This window comes from Leuresthes tenuis, unplaced genomic scaffold (genome assembly GCF_036924035.1).
Source record: "Leuresthes tenuis unplaced genomic scaffold, fLeuTen1.0.hap1 SCAF_6, whole genome shotgun sequence".
Lineage (NCBI taxonomy): Eukaryota > Metazoa > Chordata > Actinopteri > Atheriniformes > Atherinopsidae > Leuresthes > Leuresthes tenuis.
Window position 1 is genome coordinate 17,202,918 of NW_027325360.1, and position 18,007 is coordinate 17,220,924.

The 18,007-nt window shown below is 40.3% G+C and overlaps 1 protein-coding gene across 1 annotated transcript; it reads left to right on the forward strand.

Annotated features, from left to right (window-relative positions):
- Window positions 1-1,998: 1,998 nt before the first annotated feature.
- LOC140308992 (transcription factor coe2-B-like) lies at window positions 1,999-12,453 on the forward strand. Its single transcript, XM_072386835.1, has 10 exons — window positions 1,999-2,009; window positions 6,303-6,384; window positions 7,797-7,938; window positions 8,539-8,669; window positions 8,870-8,996; window positions 10,296-10,384; window positions 10,487-10,552; window positions 11,211-11,385; window positions 11,477-11,659; window positions 11,756-12,453. The coding sequence occupies exons 1-10, from the start codon at window positions 1,999-2,001 to the stop codon at window positions 11,980-11,982; spliced, it is 1,233 nt and encodes a 410-aa protein (XP_072242936.1). The 3' UTR covers window positions 11,983-12,453.
- The last annotated feature ends 5,554 nt before the right edge of the window (window positions 12,454-18,007 follow it).

The following is an 18,007-nucleotide window of genomic DNA, read 5'->3' on the forward strand; positions in this document are numbered from 1 at the left end:
TGAATGCCTATGAAAATTTTTGTTAAGTCCTGGGCTGCTTAGGTGTTCACTGCATGATTGAGGCCATGTGTAAAGCAAAGAGTAACACTTATGTATAACAGATGCTCCAATGGACTGAGAAATGTGAAACTGATCAGCCACTCTTGAAGAATGAAACTCTATAAAAACTGCCAATCTTTCATTGTTTTTAGTGTCATGACTCGCTGTTTGGTCAGCTAGTGCTGCAAGGCTTGTGTTTAGTCTTGGGAACTGTCGCAGATGCAGACAAAAGGGATTCGAGGCTTTGACTGAGATGAAGAAGTGAAGACAGAATAGAAAAAAAAACATGCTCCCTGTGGTGCTGTAGTGTAAAATGATCCCGAGGTTTAAGACTCGGTCTATGTTTTGTTTGTGTTTCCTGCTTTAAGTGTGTCTGTGGATGGAAGATGTTGCCGAAGATAAAGCTTGGTTTACATTGCTGAGCACATGCCGCACTTTGGGGAATTCAATTACTCTGAATTGTAATCAATTCAAAAACAAGAAAATACATTTGAAGAAATGATCCAGTCTAATTTTAGTCTGATCAGTAATGATCTTAAAGCCTTTTTTCTGTACTAATGAATGCTCTTTGTAGAAATCTTTGTGTTAGATATTAAAAAATGACAACACAGTTTACAAGTTCATACTTCCTTGAAGTTTAATTTGCACTGCTACTCACAGTGTTTTACTGAAAGACAAACACCTGCATTTTGAAATGGAATAATGTGCAAATATACTGTATCACATTAACTAGTTAAATATAAACACAATTACATTAGAGGAGTCCTTTGAAAAAAGTCATTCTCAGCTATTTTCCCATAACATGAGAATCACCTCCAATTCTTTGCAAGTTCTCCTCATCTCTTTCTTGTGCATGGGGAGGTGTGTGGGTGTGTTACTTTACCAAAACAAAAACAAACAACGGCGATATTAAACTTTTGCATCCACAATAGAGGAGGGGATAAAAAACAGAGGGTCCTCGACTTCTTATTAATTATGCAAGATTAGTCTAATTATAATTCAGCAAATGAATGTGTGGCAGAAGGTGCGAGGCGACGGGGCTGGGAGATTTGCATGTTAAGTGGGCAGGGGGAAGCGGCTAATGCATGCTAATATATGCGTCAATGTCTCGCTTTAATTTCAGCATTTGCAGCTGTGTGCGTCCGAACTGAGGGGGGTGAAAAGTTGACTCAATGGGTTTTTTGGGAAGGGAGGGGTACAAAGGTGGGCGTGTCAGTGTATTTGTGTGTGTGCATGCATGCTTGTGAATGTGTTTGTGTTTTGCGTGCATGTGAGGCATCTGGTGTCATATAAACAAGGAATGATGAGAAGTCAACAAACAAGGTCAAGAACCCTCAAAAAGTGCACAGATCGTGAAATGGATGTAGACAGCCTCGGAATTAACGTTTGATTTTTGGTACCTCATTGGAAATTTGACATGTCAGCCAGTTAAATGAGTGATGTCTGCTGGTTAGATTGTATGATGAGGAGGGTGGTGTTACCAAGCCCCAGCCAAGCCAAGGGCATAAAAAACAAGGTCTTTTAAAGACCTGTGATGTAAGAACCATAGCCCAGAAATATATTCCACACTGTATGACTCAATTAAACCTAACAATGGGGATAATAGTCCACACTCAGAGTCAGTTAACAAACTTTATAACTTTCTTTGAGTGGTGCATTGCATTTATGATGACTATATCTTGATAAACTTATGCAAGGTGTCCACATATCAGACATCAATGAGATAAATGAAAGCAGGATGTGGGAGAGGCACAGATGCGCCCCTCAATATGTTTGCACCCAAAACGGAGGTTTGAGGTTTGAGCTCTCACTAATAAATTGTATTCACCTTCTGCCAAAAAAAATATTGATTGTTCCATGACAAAATAGCTCAAATCAAGAAATATTGGACATGCTGTGGTAATCGAGATCTTGTTGCAAGCCAAGTTCTGTTCACAAGGGAGGAAGCTGGAGGGCGTGATGGAAGAATGGTGAGTAAAAGTTGAGAGAATGAAGGAAAGATTAGAATTCAATTGCAGAATTCAGGACTGTGGGGCCAATATGAAGTTCCTCTCCAAACAATCGCTCTCTATTAAGATGACTTATATTTTCAGAGTGAGCAGTGTGGGTGGGATTGGAGCTTACCATGAAGCCCAAAAATACTGCCTCCCTCTGCAGCATTTTTGGGCTTCAATGTTTTTGTTTGTTTAGTAAGAACAGTCACAGTGATGGAAAAAGTATTCTGAGCCTTTGCTTAAGTAGAAGTACCAATATAGAAATAAAAATACTAAGAATTAATGGGGGAACACAAATTGGCTAAAAGTGTGAAAGTTGTCTTTACAGAATGTAGTTTAAGTATCAAACTACCGGTTTGGTCAGTCTGATAAATAAATATTCAAACTCGTTTCAAGAAAAGTTGTAAAGTTTTCTAAGATGCAACAGTAACTTAATTCTTTAACCAATGCAAGTAAAATGGACATTATTTTCAGAGATTTTAGCGAGTAAATTGTATTTAGAAAATGTAAACAAATCTAGATTTTAATGCCAGCAACTGAGACAAAATACCTAGGAGAGAGGTAAACAAAAGTTTTTAGACTATCTGTAACATCATTCAATGCAAAACCAGTAACTTAAGCCTGTTAACATCTACAGTGCATAACGTTGTGAAAAGATTCTGAGAATCAGGAGAAATCTCAAGGTGTAAAGACTAAGGCACAAAATCTCTATTGGCTGCATGTAATATTTGAGCTCCCAGGCTCTACTGCATGAGAAACTGTCATGCTACCAACATGGGTTCTGGAGTACCTTGTAAAACCACTCAGCACATTCTGCATCCAGAGATGAAACCTGAAACTGTATTATACAAGGAGAAAGCCATATATCAACTTAGCGAAGACACTTTCAAGTCCTCTGGGCACGAGCTCATCTCAGATGGACAAGAAAAACAGTGAACATATGTTATGTGGTCAGATGTGTCCACGTTTCATCTGCTTTTAGAAAGAACAGACGTCTAGTTCTGCATGCTTAAGAAAGACAGAGTATCAAGGCTGTTATCGATGCAAAATGCAAAAGCCGGTGTTTGTGAGGTTATGAGGGTGCATGGGTGTCCATATCATGGCTGACTTGCATGTGTGGGAAGACACCATTGATGCAGTGTATGGGCATTCTGGAGATACATGCTATCATCAAGGTAATACGTTTTCCAAGTGCAAAAGTTAGCATCATCATATCCAACACATTCAAGTGTAAATAAAATGAACGATGATGTAACACAGCGGTAAACACACCTGTCTACGAACTTGTTTCGAGTGATGCATGATTTTTTTAATAAAATAAAGTTGGTCAGACACTGACAAATGTTCAAATTCATTAAATCATAGATTTTTATCACATTTTACAAAACTTTCATAGTAATGGGGTTTGTAAATGATATATTATTGTGAAACGATTTTTCTGTGTCTCAGCAGCATGTTACAGTTGCAGCTGCTGCAGAGAAAGCTACTTTATATTCAGTTTTATAATCAGAGTAGTGAGGGGATTAATCGGAGCAAGAGAAATGCAAAAACAAAGTTCTGATATACAAACCTGTGGTCAGTTTTCTTACTTTTTACATCTGACTTTTGGTGAGATATTACATTATTACTGAAATGAAAACATCGGAGAAATTCAGAGAGAATAATCTCTATTTGATGAAGCTGATAACAAGTCACAGACGTATGAAATGTCTCACTTATTTTTGTATGACCTCAGAGACCACAAAGGTTGGAAAAACTTAAGGTCCCCCCTCCAATAACGTTTTTAACCGTGTTAACATGTCCATAAGGTATTCTTTTTTATGTGATACAAAACATATCATGAGCAAAAGTAACCATCAATACTGTGGCTGGAGATTACTGCTTTGAATCTGCAAAACACAACTTGAAGAGTGAGAAAGACAAGATCAACAAGCCCAAATGTTTCATATAGAACATTGAAGAAACCAATCCAAACTACCTACAGAGTGGGCCAGTTCAGATAATTTGTATGCAATGTGGGGAACCAATAAAATGAAAAGCTTGTGTTTAAGCTTCACCAAAAGATGCTGCTACAGCTTATTTGGAGTGTTTGCAGTGTCCTGTCAAAAACATTGGAGAAGATATGAAGAAAATATGGATGTGCCATTTATCTGGGAGACCAACAGACATGTCGGTCAACCAATGAGTTTATCATTGTAATCTGCTAACTCTGTCCGCTCTTGTTAGTGTTTCCTGCACTAAAGCTGCTGGGGCTTAGTCCTCAGACACATTGCTCGAGAGGACCACCCTGACTTTACAGTCCTACTGCCCAGGGCAGAAGGCTAGGCTGCGGTGGCTGTCTGTGGGCTTGTGGCCCTGGCTGCTTGAGCGGGTTGTGCCACAAAAAGCCTATGACTCTTGAGCCCCTTGAGAGAAAGCTAGCTGCTCTGATGTTTATTTTTTTTTATTGCTGTTTGGTCCTTACAAAGGGAAAGAGCTCCAAAAAGTTGGAGCACACTTTGCTGAACTTCATGAGTCATACCCTATAGAAAATGATCACAATGAGGGTTATTTTTGTGACAAAAACAGCTTGTTAGTATTTTAATAAATATTAAAGTAGGACTTTAAGGATGGGTTCATTGCAAACAATGTTTTGTACCTTATATGTTTTTTGGATATCTGACAGTTACTTTGGCAATCGTTCAGATAAATGTATTTGAATAGAAAGTGCAACATTTCTATCTGAAATGTAGTGCACAAAATATAAATACAGCGCAGTGTTTGGAAGAAACTAGTTGTAACAGAATAATTAAATTTATTTGCAAGATGAATTTAATCAGTTATCAGTTAATTCCATAAAATCCATGGTATACTTTGAAACAACACTGGTCTGCAAAGCAGCACATTTTGAGTTCAAAGCCATTGAGTTTAAATTATCAGTATGTGCTTACATATTGAGTCGACCCCGTTCTTTTCCGATTCCCCTTTGAAGCTGACTGTAATATCACGGCAACGCATAGAGCCCTTTTAGCTGGGAAAATATTGTCAACATAAAAATGCTCTATGACAAACATCAACAGCCTGTAGAGGACTAAACAAAAGTTAGCAATTCCTAGAGAAAGTGATTAATATTTTTACAGTTTCAGCTGTATTCTGTAACCTGTTACGTTCAAAAGGTAACACAATCAGCACGTGCTTCAGAGCTGTACTGATGCACAGCACGTGAGTAGATCTACAAATGGATTAACTTTTCATTGGCAGAACAGGATGAGCTTGTATTGAGGTGGACACCTGGTGTAAGGGATAAATTTATTTTATTTTCAGGCTTGCCCTTGTTTTTATTTTGTTTAAACGCAAATCTTCTGTTTGGTTTGTCATCACCATGACACTTGAATAGATCTCCTCATCTTCATCTGCACCTGCTGTCTGTACATACTGTTTTGCCTCACAACTTGCACGGTCGCTCTCCTCCTTATCCTCCTCCTTGCTGTATTTCAGTGATGGAATGTGCTCTTGTTACTGCTTTCTCTTTTCCTTTGCTGTCTTTGCCTCTCAGCATGGGGACTTTGGGATTGCGGCAGAGCTGCGTTGCCATGGCAGCTGGCTGCGTTGCCGAACTGTGTACACCTGGGATTTGGAGTCTCTCTCTCCATAGTCTCCTTCTCTGCTATTTATTCCACCTTTCTCTCAGGTTTTCTCCTGTGCAGCAGGGGCTATCAGCCACCCCATCTCCTTCTGCTTCTCCACAGTCTGTCACGCTCAAATATAAACTCACATACGCAAAGAGACACACACACTTGAAAACAAAATTCGCGTCCAAATGAGCGCCTGCACATGCCTCTATCCTTCTTCCTTCCACCTCCTCATTTCACTTTTGTGGTTGTCTCTACTTTGTTTCCTCCTCCAATCCCTTTGGGGGGTTCAAATATGTCATTGTGGAATACCACAGTCCCCTGAGTCGGCTCGCAAACATCACTGTCTCTGGTTTACTTTGAAACACATCAGCACTTTCCACTGGACTGTGCTTCAAAATCTCATTACTTGATTCAAAGTGTAATAACATTGATATTAATACTAAACTAAACAGATGGGTTGTCTGCGCTGCAATCTGATGCACGCACACACACACACACACACACACTGATCCAAACACATGAAATGTCTGAAAAATGATTGTCTCTTTTGACTGCTAGTGTGTTGGAGAATAGCAAATCATCACACACAGGATTCTTTCATGTCATTTCTTAGTTGCTGATGTACAAACATGCATCCTTTTGTTTATCTTTGCAGGTTTTTCTTGAAGTTTTTCCTGAAATGCAACCAGAATTGTCTGAAGACAGCAGGAAACCCGAGGGATATGAGGAGATTTCAGGTACAAATGGATATGTCCGAGTGTGTGCTTGTGCATGAGCAAAAAAAAAGGATGGTGATAACTTATAATGAAAACACAACCCTCATTTCATTTTCTTATCACAAACGTATGTAATCTTGCATCTAGTCTGTTTTCTTGTTCCATCTATATAATAAACTCTCACATGGCAAAGCTCTGGAAAAGTTTTCCTAGAGGAGACATAAAGGAGGGAGTTAAAGGTGAAAGTTAAAAATCAATAAGGAGTCAGAGAGATGGAAAGACAAACTAAAAGAGTTTGATATGTGGGAGACATGGTCGTGGGGGTGCCGGGTTGCAGGAAATAGGTTGAGGTGTTTCAGGAAGTTGTCAAGAATTGAATGATTGGCTCCAGATGGAGGAGGTCATGATCCGTGACCCAGGAAGTGGTCACAGGGGACACTCCCGCCTCACTTCCTCTCCCATCTTTCAGCACCAGCGGCCTCTGTCTGGCATTTTCCTTCTCCCGGCAAACCCTCTGTCCCTTCTCCTTCTTCATGCTCTGCCTGTCTCCCACCATGTTTGCTTAAACTCCTGTGAAGTGACACATGCTGAGAAGTTATGAGCACACAGGCAGTCCAGGACTCTCATCTTTGGGTTAAAAGGTGATCAGTGCTCGACCAGAGTGAGCCTGATCGATAATTTACAGTTATTTTCCTTTCCTCTATACCACCTATAGCACATATGCTTTTTGCCCTCTTTTTTTGCTCCTTCACAGCCACAAATTCATTCTGAAGGGAAAATGTTTTTTTTTTCATTGTGGAGTATATATGGTTACAATTTAATTTAATTGGAAACTTCTCACTGACCAATTCCGCTTCACTCACCAAAAGATTCATGCAAACTCACAAACTCCCGATCACTTTTAGAAACTTTAATAAATACCCTAACAGAAAAACCTTAAAGAATCTTATCATTTATTGTATATAAGTGTCATCCACAAAAGGCAGATGTGAGTAGGGACACACATATGCTGCAGGCAGAAAATCGAATTAGGGCTACTATATATCATGCACTATTTTAACGGCCAGCTAAAATGGGAGATTTGGTCCATATGTTTGGTGTCATTGAGGGATCAGGAGAAGACAACAATGAGCCTGCTGCATGCTGTTTGAATAAAAAAAGTCAGACAAGAGGCAGTGGAGAGGCCATATGGAGGCCTGATAGAGGAATGGAGGGGTGTGTGTGCAGTGTCATCTCCGGAATGCAGACATATTATGGAAATCCCATGGATGTCATATTACCTATTGAAAAATATGACTATCACCTGTACCATGAAACAAATTGTTGCTCAGGGATTTAACTGCTGTAACCTGAGATTTTGGCTTGCAGCGTGCTGTCCAAGTGCTTCATGTATGCTCATGTATCTTCCTCTTGGCTGCTGTTTTCTCATTCAGGTGGTCTTGTCCAGCACAGTGAGCGTGGACGGCCACATCCTAGCCGTGTCCGACAACATGTTTGTCCACAACAATTCTAAACATGGTCGAAGAGCTCGCAGACTGGAGCCAGGCGAGTCTGTGGAGAATACAATGGAATATGGTAAGACAATGATGTTTCAACATGACACCCAATTCACCGTTTTTTTTTTCTTCATAGTATATTTACTCCATCACTTAAAGGAAAATAGGGCATACTAAAGCTGTTTAGATTCCATTCATAATAACCGTGAAATATCATTGTGGTGCTGCTGAGGTCATTAACTAAACTAATTAATGCATTAATTACATATTTGTCCATCTATGTTTTTTGAATGCAAGCACAACTAACAAAGTTAGACTGATTTAAAGTCACTCAAAGATCTAAACTGAGAAAAAATCATCACATTTGCCTGTGCATTGCAGGAATGTTACTAATTTTCTGTGCTTAGGTGTATTTTGGAGATAAAACACTCACATGGGCTATTTTCCTGCATGTTAGGGATTTTGACTTTTTCCTGTATCATTTTCATACTTAGATAAAGAATGCTTGTAAAATGCTAATAATCAAGAATTTCTACACAGCTTTATGACAACTTTCAGACAAATAAAGGAACCCAATGCTTTTGTCTGTATCTTTGTTTTTATTTTATCTCACCTTTTCTCGTATTTTATATGAATACATCACTTTGAGGTCATGGGACTTGCTTGCTTTAATCCTTAGCTACCCCGTGTATCAAAGCCATCAGTCCCAGTGAGGGCTGGACCACCGGCGGGGCCATGGTCATAGTCATTGGGGAGAACTTCTTCGACGGGCTGCAGGTGGTGTTTGGAAGCATGCTAGTGTGGAGTGAGGTAAGAGTTGTCTTCTGAACATCTCACTAATGATGATACATATTGTATAATGAAATACACAACATATGGCTTGTCTCATTATTTGGATGATTTATGGGCAGTTTTAACAAATTAATCTTTCCACAGTATTGTGCTAGCCTAAATATTTACAAGGCATGGGAAGGATGGTTTGTGACATAATTTCTGTGCTTTATCCTCAGCTGATCACCCCGCATGCTATTCGTGTTCAGACGCCTCCTCGACACATCCCTGGGGTTGTGGAAGTTACGCTGTCTTATAAATCGAAGCAATTCTGCAAGGGAGCACCTGGGCGCTTCATCTACACAGGTATCAAAGGGGGACATATTACGGAAAAATCTGTTTTTTCTGTGTTTGATAACATATATTGGTAACATATATCACTACATTCATATACTCATATATCTCATATGTGACATTCACTGAGCTGTTCAGATTAGCAGGGGAAACTAGTGTCAATCTACAAAGTTATGCATCTTCCATATCTCCGACTAACTTCATTTTCAGATGATGCTGCATTCATTGGTGAGATGAAAAACTTTAGCTTTTTGCTTTGCTATTAACATCAAATCTCATCAATAGTCACTTAGTTCACATAACATGAAACGTTAGTGAAGCAAAAGTTCTTAACATTAGCTGTTAAAATAAAAAAAAACAAAACAAAACAAAAACTGAGAATGTGGCCCAGAGTTTGTGGAACTGATATGTGACAGATTTACAACTTGAGTTCTTAATGGTGTTATTAACCGGTCAGCAGTCATCACATTCTGCTGCATATTTTAACTACGTGGGTCAGTTTCACACACAATTTAGGACAATTCTATGCCTTAAAGAGGGATCAGTAGCCCGCCAGCGCTAAATGGTCCAACTGCAGAAGTGAATAATGTAGAATAAAATTGTCAGTCAAGTATTTTTCTGTCAGTTTTGTGTGTTCGGAGCTCTTGGGCTATTTACTGTATGCTCTCTCATACTCATTATGTCATTATGTGCTCCAAAGGTCTTTGAGTACTGCATATCTCAAAAGAGGCAGATCATAAGGAAGAGAGGGGTGAAATGAAGTCATGTGAGTCACTCCATGACTTCATTTCTCTCACAAGCTTACACGTTTTCCTGAAGTTGTTGTAAAATGTCAGTGCTTTGGTAAAAATTACACAACGAGACAGTACAACAGCTCCTCTTTCAAATTTACACCTCCTTTCAGTACAGCCTGTTTTTGGACACGTAATGACCCACTCCCATACACTCAAGCTTTCTCTTCCATGGGATGTGCCTCTCTTGAGATCAGTGGAACTAAATAACCCTTTAAACATCTTACCATATAAGAGAGCATACATAAACTAGCTGTTGAGCTCTCACTAGCACGCACAGTAAACCAAGCTCAGAAAATGGCTGTTAATAGCAAGGCAAAAAGCGAGAGCAAAAAACAATACAATGCAGCATGATTTAAACTTTAATCCTTGTGGAGATGAAGAAATGAATGAGCAGGCTAAATATTTCTACTTTGAACTAGTGTGCGTGTGATACAGAAATTTCCTGCAAATCTGAATGGTGAATATGTCATCTGGATATGTTATGTTATGGATATAAGACTTCCTTTTTTTTTTGTAGCCCTAAATGAGCCAACCATAGACTACGGTTTTCAGCGTCTCCAGAAGGTAATACCTCGACATCCTGGTGACCCAGAGAAACTAGCAAAGGTAAGAAACTTCTAAATTAGGAATCTTACTATTGCAATTATTTTTCTAAAGAGGTTTGACTGTTACGGTCATGTTTATCAACTGAGTTATCTTTCTTTGTAGGAGATCCTTTTGAAAAGAGCAGCAGATCTTGTGGAGGCCCTGTATGGAAATCCACACAGTAATCAGGTAAGCATAAAAATGTCTATCCCAAATATGTATCACTGATGTCACAGAAAATTAACTGTAAATGGAACGGGTTTGAATTTGTCCCCCCCTTATCTATTGTGCTATTCAAAACATCACAGTTTATAATTTTCCAAACCAATTCGTAAACCCATAAATTGATTTCAAACAGGCATTTGTTTTCCCGCCGTTTACTTTTGTACGAAATAGTTGAACCATTCTCTTCAGGTTTTGCTTAGTGAAGATTTGGAGTCAATATTTCAGGAAGCTTTATCATACCAGAACGTATGGCATCGTGAAGCTGTGTTGTCAGGAACAAAGCTCATTAGATAAAACAATATACAAACAGTGCACTGAACTTTCAGTTTGTGGCAGACAACTCGCTGTTTGGCAGCTGATTCTAGGTCCACAGATGAAATGAGAACACTTGAATGCACCAGCATAAGTCAGAAAATTGTCAGCAGAACTGTATATGCAACTTGTACTTAATGGGCTAATTGGGTATAGCTTACACATTCTCAGTTTTAGAGATTAATTAGTGGAGTCATGTGTACTGACAGGAATAGCTGCAGGAACATCTTGTCAGCCTATCAGAACTGTGTTGTATTTGTATTTTTGAGACTAACACATTGTTGGCCATTTTATGTATTTCTTCACTCAGGATATGCTGCTAAAGCGTGCAGCTGACATTGCTGAAGCTCTCTACAGCGTTCCCCGTCCCCACAGTCAGCTTCAGGCGCTGCCCAGCTCACCGGCACATGGTAGCGTCATGGGCCTGGGCTCCTATCCTTCTCAGTTAGGTGTTAGCATCGGAGAGCCTGTACAAAGCAGCCAAGGTGAACAAATCGACCCATAAGCTATTCTGCTGTTCTGTTTGGCCACTAATTAAACTCAGAACTGACTCAAATATTTGAATTCTACCACCAGGTTACATTCGTAACTCCAGCAGTTTGTCACCAAGGGGTTATCCATCAGCCTCCACTCCCCAGCAGTCAGGCTACGGCGGCGGTGGAGGAATGACTGGAGGCTATGGAACAGTTCCCATGACAAGTCTAGGAGTTCCAGGATCCCCTGGCTTCACCAGTGCCTCCCCCACAAGCTCTCCCTACAGTAAGACTTTACATACTCTCTGGATAAATGTCACAAAGCTAAAGCTGACTGTCTGATTTTCAGGCTTAATATTGACTGTTACTCTCTTTTCCACAGTAATGCCCTCCAGCCCGACCATACCAGGAAGCTCAAGCTCCTCTTCATCTCTCTTGCCTTTCTCCTCTTTCCCTTCTGCTGCTAAACAGAAGAGTGCATTTGCTCCCGTCCTCAGACCCCAAGGCTCTCCCTCCCCTGCCTGCCCCGCCTCAGGGGGGAACAGCTTCAGAGGTAGTCATCCAACTCACTATCTGACCCCGCTGTCTGAACTCACGAATGCAGTCTAACCCCTTATACTAACAAACTCGAAAGCTATGACTGAACAAGACAGAAAACACTTGCTGGATGTACAATATTGAAAGACCTGACTGATCAGAATCATAGATTTTGTATATGTTTTTCTCTCCAGCGATGGCGGGCCTGGTTGTTCCCCCGATGTAGCAAAGCACCCGCCCCAATCTACCCCAGACCACTGCTTCACTTAGCCCCTCTTTTGGCACTAAGGGGGAAGGGAGAATGGAAAACAGATCTGTTGCAACTATGTATAACTTTCCTCCCTGATCCCACCCGCCATCTCTTAGTCCCTTTTTCGTCCAGTTGGATGAACAGGACGGGGTATGAAAAATGTCCAAAGACCCAGCCATCTTCTTCAAATGCAGAGGAAATACTCCACCCGCATCTGCAGATAGACTCCTCCTTACAAAACGGACAGGACCATATACTGCTGTGTTTGCGTATGTAATGAAGAGTCTGAAAGGAAAAAGAGGAACGCTTCCTATTATTTCACGTCAAGCATCGAAAAGGATCTAAACTGATCTCTGGCCCACTATCACATGCAGTATTCAGTTCCTGCAGCATCTACGCAGACCTTGGTCAGACTTACAGGACGAGCTGTGAGAGCACTGAGCGCTGATGAATAACAGACAACTCTGATAAAATGTAGCAGCTCTAATAAGCAGGGTGCTATTTTGTCAATGTATGGACACCTTAAATGGCATGTGTGTACACTGTCTGTGAGCTAGCGAGAGCCTTTGTTTTGTAGTAGACTTTTTGAAGACAATTTACATTCCAGAAAATAGACCCTTTATTTTTTTGTTCTGATCTTTATGTTTTCAAGGGAGAAATCTTTGTCTCATGGGTTATTACTAAAGGAATTCATATATTGATTTATTTAAAAACAAGTAATTTAACTTATTATAGTTAGTTTAGGGAATAATATAAATGTGTTTTTATAAGGTGGTCCTTTTTCCAACTGTTACTGAAATGAAGTTATCTCAGCATTTGCCACTTAGTTTGATAAATGATCGTTGGGAATGTACGTTTCAGTGGAGCAGATAAATTCTTTTCTTTCTTTTTTTGATAAACCATCCTCTTATTATAGGTCATCACTAAGCAAAAATTATATGTTATGCCAACAGTTAAAGAAGGTTATTGTCCTTGTGTAAAGGAAAATGTTAGTTAGCCATACTCTTTTGATTTCACTAAAATGCATGCTTTGTTACACGAATGCCCTGATATTTTTTCATCCCACATTCCAAACTTAAACTTATATAACTAGTCATAGATTTTGCAGTTTCATTATCAGTGTGTCAAACCCAGTACAGGACTCTAGTCTCTATGCAGTACAGAAACTAAAAGCACAGCTCAAAGGAAAGGTTTTTCTCATCCTGTTGCTACTGCTATCATTGATTTTTGTTATCACATCCCAAACTGCTTTCTCAGGACGTGAAAATCAAGAACACAAAGAGTAGAGGACATTTGCAAATTTGTTTCTAGAGTTTGGTTAATCTTATTTATTTAAAATAATTATTAGCAATTTATTATTATGTCTTTTTTTAAGCCATCTTTCTTTGAAACAATACAAAAATGGTGCAAATGTGATTTGTAAATTTTAAGGTGTAATTATATTTTGTGCCCCAAATAAAACAATTAAGCAAAAAAAAAGAAGGAAAGAAAAGTGGTCCCACTCGAAGTTGTTTCAGTTATTACATTCTATTCAATTGTCAATTGTGTGCAAAAGCAGACTTCTACACCATTTCACATATAACGTGTTAAATGATGTTTTCTTGAACATTAAGACTTCCCTGCAAGACTCCACATCCCAAGGTTGGGCTGAATCTATTTTTGACTGTGCCCATCACCTGTGTGCTTGTGCAGCTTGTTACACTGTTTTGTATACATAGCTGATGAGCCGCAGCATCTTAATTGTGATGCAAGCGTTAAAGACTGAGTAGAGCATGTCAAGATAAACAACACCCCCCTCCCATCTCTCTCCTCTCCAATAAGCCTGCTTCTCTCTGTGGACCAAACCTCTGGGGGCCCAAGTGAGAACCACATGAGTCTCCCTCCAATGCGGCCTCTTCCGCTCTTTCTCTCTTTTAAAACTCTCGCTCACACACAGATGCGTGTACCTCAGCACTGCCTTGTTTTTCAGTCTTTGTTTGATACAGCTTCATCCCTTCTTTCTTCCTCTACTGTCTTTTGCCATCTAGCAGTGGCCCTTCTTTGTTAATGTAATTAGCACTGCTAAAGAAGGGCAGTTAATTACCCACTCCATTTTGATCGGGTAATTAATGTTATGCCAGGAAACAGCAACTGTTTCATTAACATAGCCCTCAAAGCAGTGAGGGGGTAGGGTAGCACCAAGTGGATGCATGTCTGCATGTGTGTTTGTTTGATACACAAATGGGCAAATTCTATTTTAGCAGTGATAGTGACAGACGTGGACTTCAAACATCCAACACTGTCTGACCTCGACAGCAAATCACTGTTTCTCTCTGTGTCGCCATTGAGTTGCATTTGGCACCTGCTTCTTCCTCCTCTCCTCTCCTCTCCTCATCTCTCCCTCTCTTCTTTGATTTGCTGTTAATTTGACAAGTTAAAGTCAGCTTTGTTGCCTGCACCTCAGCATTCATCTTGCTGAGTGCTCCTTCTGCCCAGTGGTGCAGGAGCCATATGCTCCACTTCCACATGACTGTCTTGTTGTTGCTGTTGTTGTGAGCGCAACGGCACCATTTACCGTTTTCTGTTCACAGTTTGGATAAAGACAGCATGAGATGCCACCTGCCACCAAGCCTTTCCACGTCCCACATCCACATCAGAGCATTCAGCTGCTGGGTATATGAGACCACAACCATGTCATCTCTCATTATCGATACTGCTAAAATATGATGAGTTTCTTGTTTAAGTTAAAGTATTGTGTTTCTCACAATAGAGGGAATAGAAAATACTCCCTTCCCTTATTCTCTCTCAAGGGATGTGTTTGTGTTTATATACCCAATTAGCCCTCTGGCCACAGCATGGCCATGCATTAGGCTGACATTAGCCCCGGGTGTGTGTGACGATGTGTGCATGTGTGTAAAATACAGTGTACCCCTTTCTCATTTGAGGCATAATTTCAGGGGTGTGCGTGCCTTATTAGGCAGAGCTTGACAGGGGTGGCCAACTGTTTTGTCAAATAGATTGGTAGATTGGCTTCCACACACCCAGCCAGTGTCCTTTGCCTTTGGCCCATCAGTAAAAGCTGCATTGTTGCCCATTAGACCGATGGACCCCGATTCTCTTTTCCAAAATGAATCCCCCACCCCTTCCCTGCCATTCCCCTGGGTGTCAGCAGAGTGGGGTGGCAGATGGGACAGACACAGAGCTGCCCCATGAGACCACCCCCCAACCAAGAGCACACACCATATAGACACATACAAATATACACACATACGTGTTCACACATGCATTCACAAATAGGTGCATGCACATGCACTCAGACGTATACATGCACAAATGCACAAGCACCACGCACACACTTACATACGCACATCCAGCAACACATAGTCCCAGCCCCCAGACACAAACCTCATCTGTCAGCCTGCTGCTTTTGTCCAGACCACAGGAGTGTTCTGCGAACACAGAGTGACGTCTCTGTAACCTGCCTCACAATTTGTGTCCTGTGTTTGTGTGAGGGTGACAAAACTGGACAGAAACAGCTTCATGGGCTTACAGATGTAACTACAAATGACACTTTGAGGAGAAATTAAATTAAATGAGTCATCATATAATTTGTTCATCCTGTATCTGATCTTGCTTTGAAAAAAAAATGTTAGCAAACCAGGCAAGTGCACATGGACTCTTTTTCTTTACTGCCATTTGATCTGATTCTAAACTATTTTAGATTCATTGATATGAATGGTTTAATATATAAACTTATGTTTATCTTATATCTTAATATATAAACTTATCTTTTATATATATTATATAAAATATATAAAAGAATGGGATAATTCTGATCGTACATGACTTAGTTTGTTCAAAAAAGTTTAGCTTTAACAAGCCATTGGCAGCGTTTGGTGGTGTCCTCATGAATTCCTGACAAAATTTAGGAGAAGCAGTCCAAACCTACCTTTTTTATGTTGTATTTACGCTGAAGCTTCAGGTTATTGCCTGAAACAGAATAATTAGTATCCTACAGCATGTATTTCAAAAACATAACAATAAAAGTTTTTGTTGGACCCATTTGATATGTCATAATACGATATTTTCATTTTACTATCAGATGTAGTTTTACTTCCCTTTTTTATTTTCCTTTGGTATATTAGTTGGCTTGCTGAATTGTTCTCCGACAATAAAGTATGACTGTTGTACAGCGGCATAGATCTGTATGTTGGAAAGGAAGCGCGTTATGTCAGGATATTTCCCCTCCTATGGGTACAATATTGACAATTAGCCAGATTAGAAGAGTGGAGATGTAATTTGGGCCAAACGTACGTATTGGCTGTTTGTGAGCGCGGCTGCGTGAGGTGAGAAGGCCCAGTGCTGGTGATTAATTACAGCCAGGCCGCGTGACAGAGGTGGGAGCTCTCCCAGTGCTGTCTGCAGCTTACATGAAGGGAAATCCAGCCCGGCTAATTGACCCGGCTTCTGTAAGGCCATCCATCAACCGTGGCCCGAGTGGCCCCGTAAGAAACACATTATTCAGAGGTAAGTTAGTTAACCGACTAACGCTCCACCATTCATTACTGGCATTAGCTCCTCTCCTGTCTGAGCCTGCAAACCATGCAGCGCCTCGCGAAATGGGACGCAGGCCAAATGCGATCTTTTTCGGAATCGTGTCAAGTTTGAAAAAAAAGTTACATTTTGTGTTTCGTTTTGATTGATATTCCCAGAAATTACTCCCATTCGGCCTTGAACTGCTGCAGCAGGCAGCTGAGCTCAGAATAAACGGAAAACACGCCTTCCCAGTCCTTGTGTTTTGCAAGATCACTTGTAGGATGAAATCGTTTTCAAGACAGTTTTTAAAGAAATGACAAAAGCCTGTTTAAATGCCCATGCATGTTTTCTTCTCAACATAAACTGTTTAGGCAGTTATTTTAAAGACTAAATCATTGTTAGAAAAATTGCACCTAATAATTCAGACAGGTATAGTGTTCAGATCAGCTGACAGGGCAGTGTTTCTGTGGTGTGAGAGGGAGGAACAGTCCTGGGGTCTTTGGTGTTCACACTTAGTCAGGGCCCCCACATGTGCTTTCACTTGACTTCCCAAATGCAACACCCCCCCCCCCAAATATCTCACAAGAGAAGAAGAGAAGACATATGGAGACATATATTAAAGTCAGTGAGCAGTGGGGATGTTTCAAAGTAAACAAGACACATGATTTCTTATCCCCAGAAGGTGACTTTTCACACTGGAATCTCCCCCAAATATCCGCTCTCCTCTCTCTCCTCAAGTGTTGCAGAGGCAGAGAGATACTGACACTTGCATCTAGTTGTCACAGGTTGATCCTTTGCTGCAGATGAAGTCACAACACAGAGTGTGTGTTTGTTGTGACGGAGTGAGTGTGTGGAAGCGCCCGTGTTCGCAGATGTTCAGTGTTTTTAGTTAAATTTTTCATTTTTTTTTTAAATGGCAGACTTTTAGGGATTTTAAGGTTTAAGACCATTCATGTGTGCTGTTGGGATTATCCTAATTCATGTAGACTTTGGGTCCAGTGCATATGAGACAGCCCCATAGTGCCACCTACCTGTGAAAAAGCAGGGCTTGATTTCTGTTTTGTTTCAGTTTAGTTTAGGATAACATCTCTTCAGTCATGGTACTTTTGCTTTTAAGATTTGTTTCAGATTGTTGTCATTTCACATGTGTTTATATTTGTATGTTTATGTTGGATTCTGAGGGAGGTGTAGTCTTGATATGCCAATAGTAGCAACACAAACAACAACCACAAACAACATTTTTCAATGTTTTGCCATATATAAGCCTGCATAAATATGCAGAAGGATATCTAATCAAATAAATCCATTCATTAAGGGAGCTGCTGCTATTTC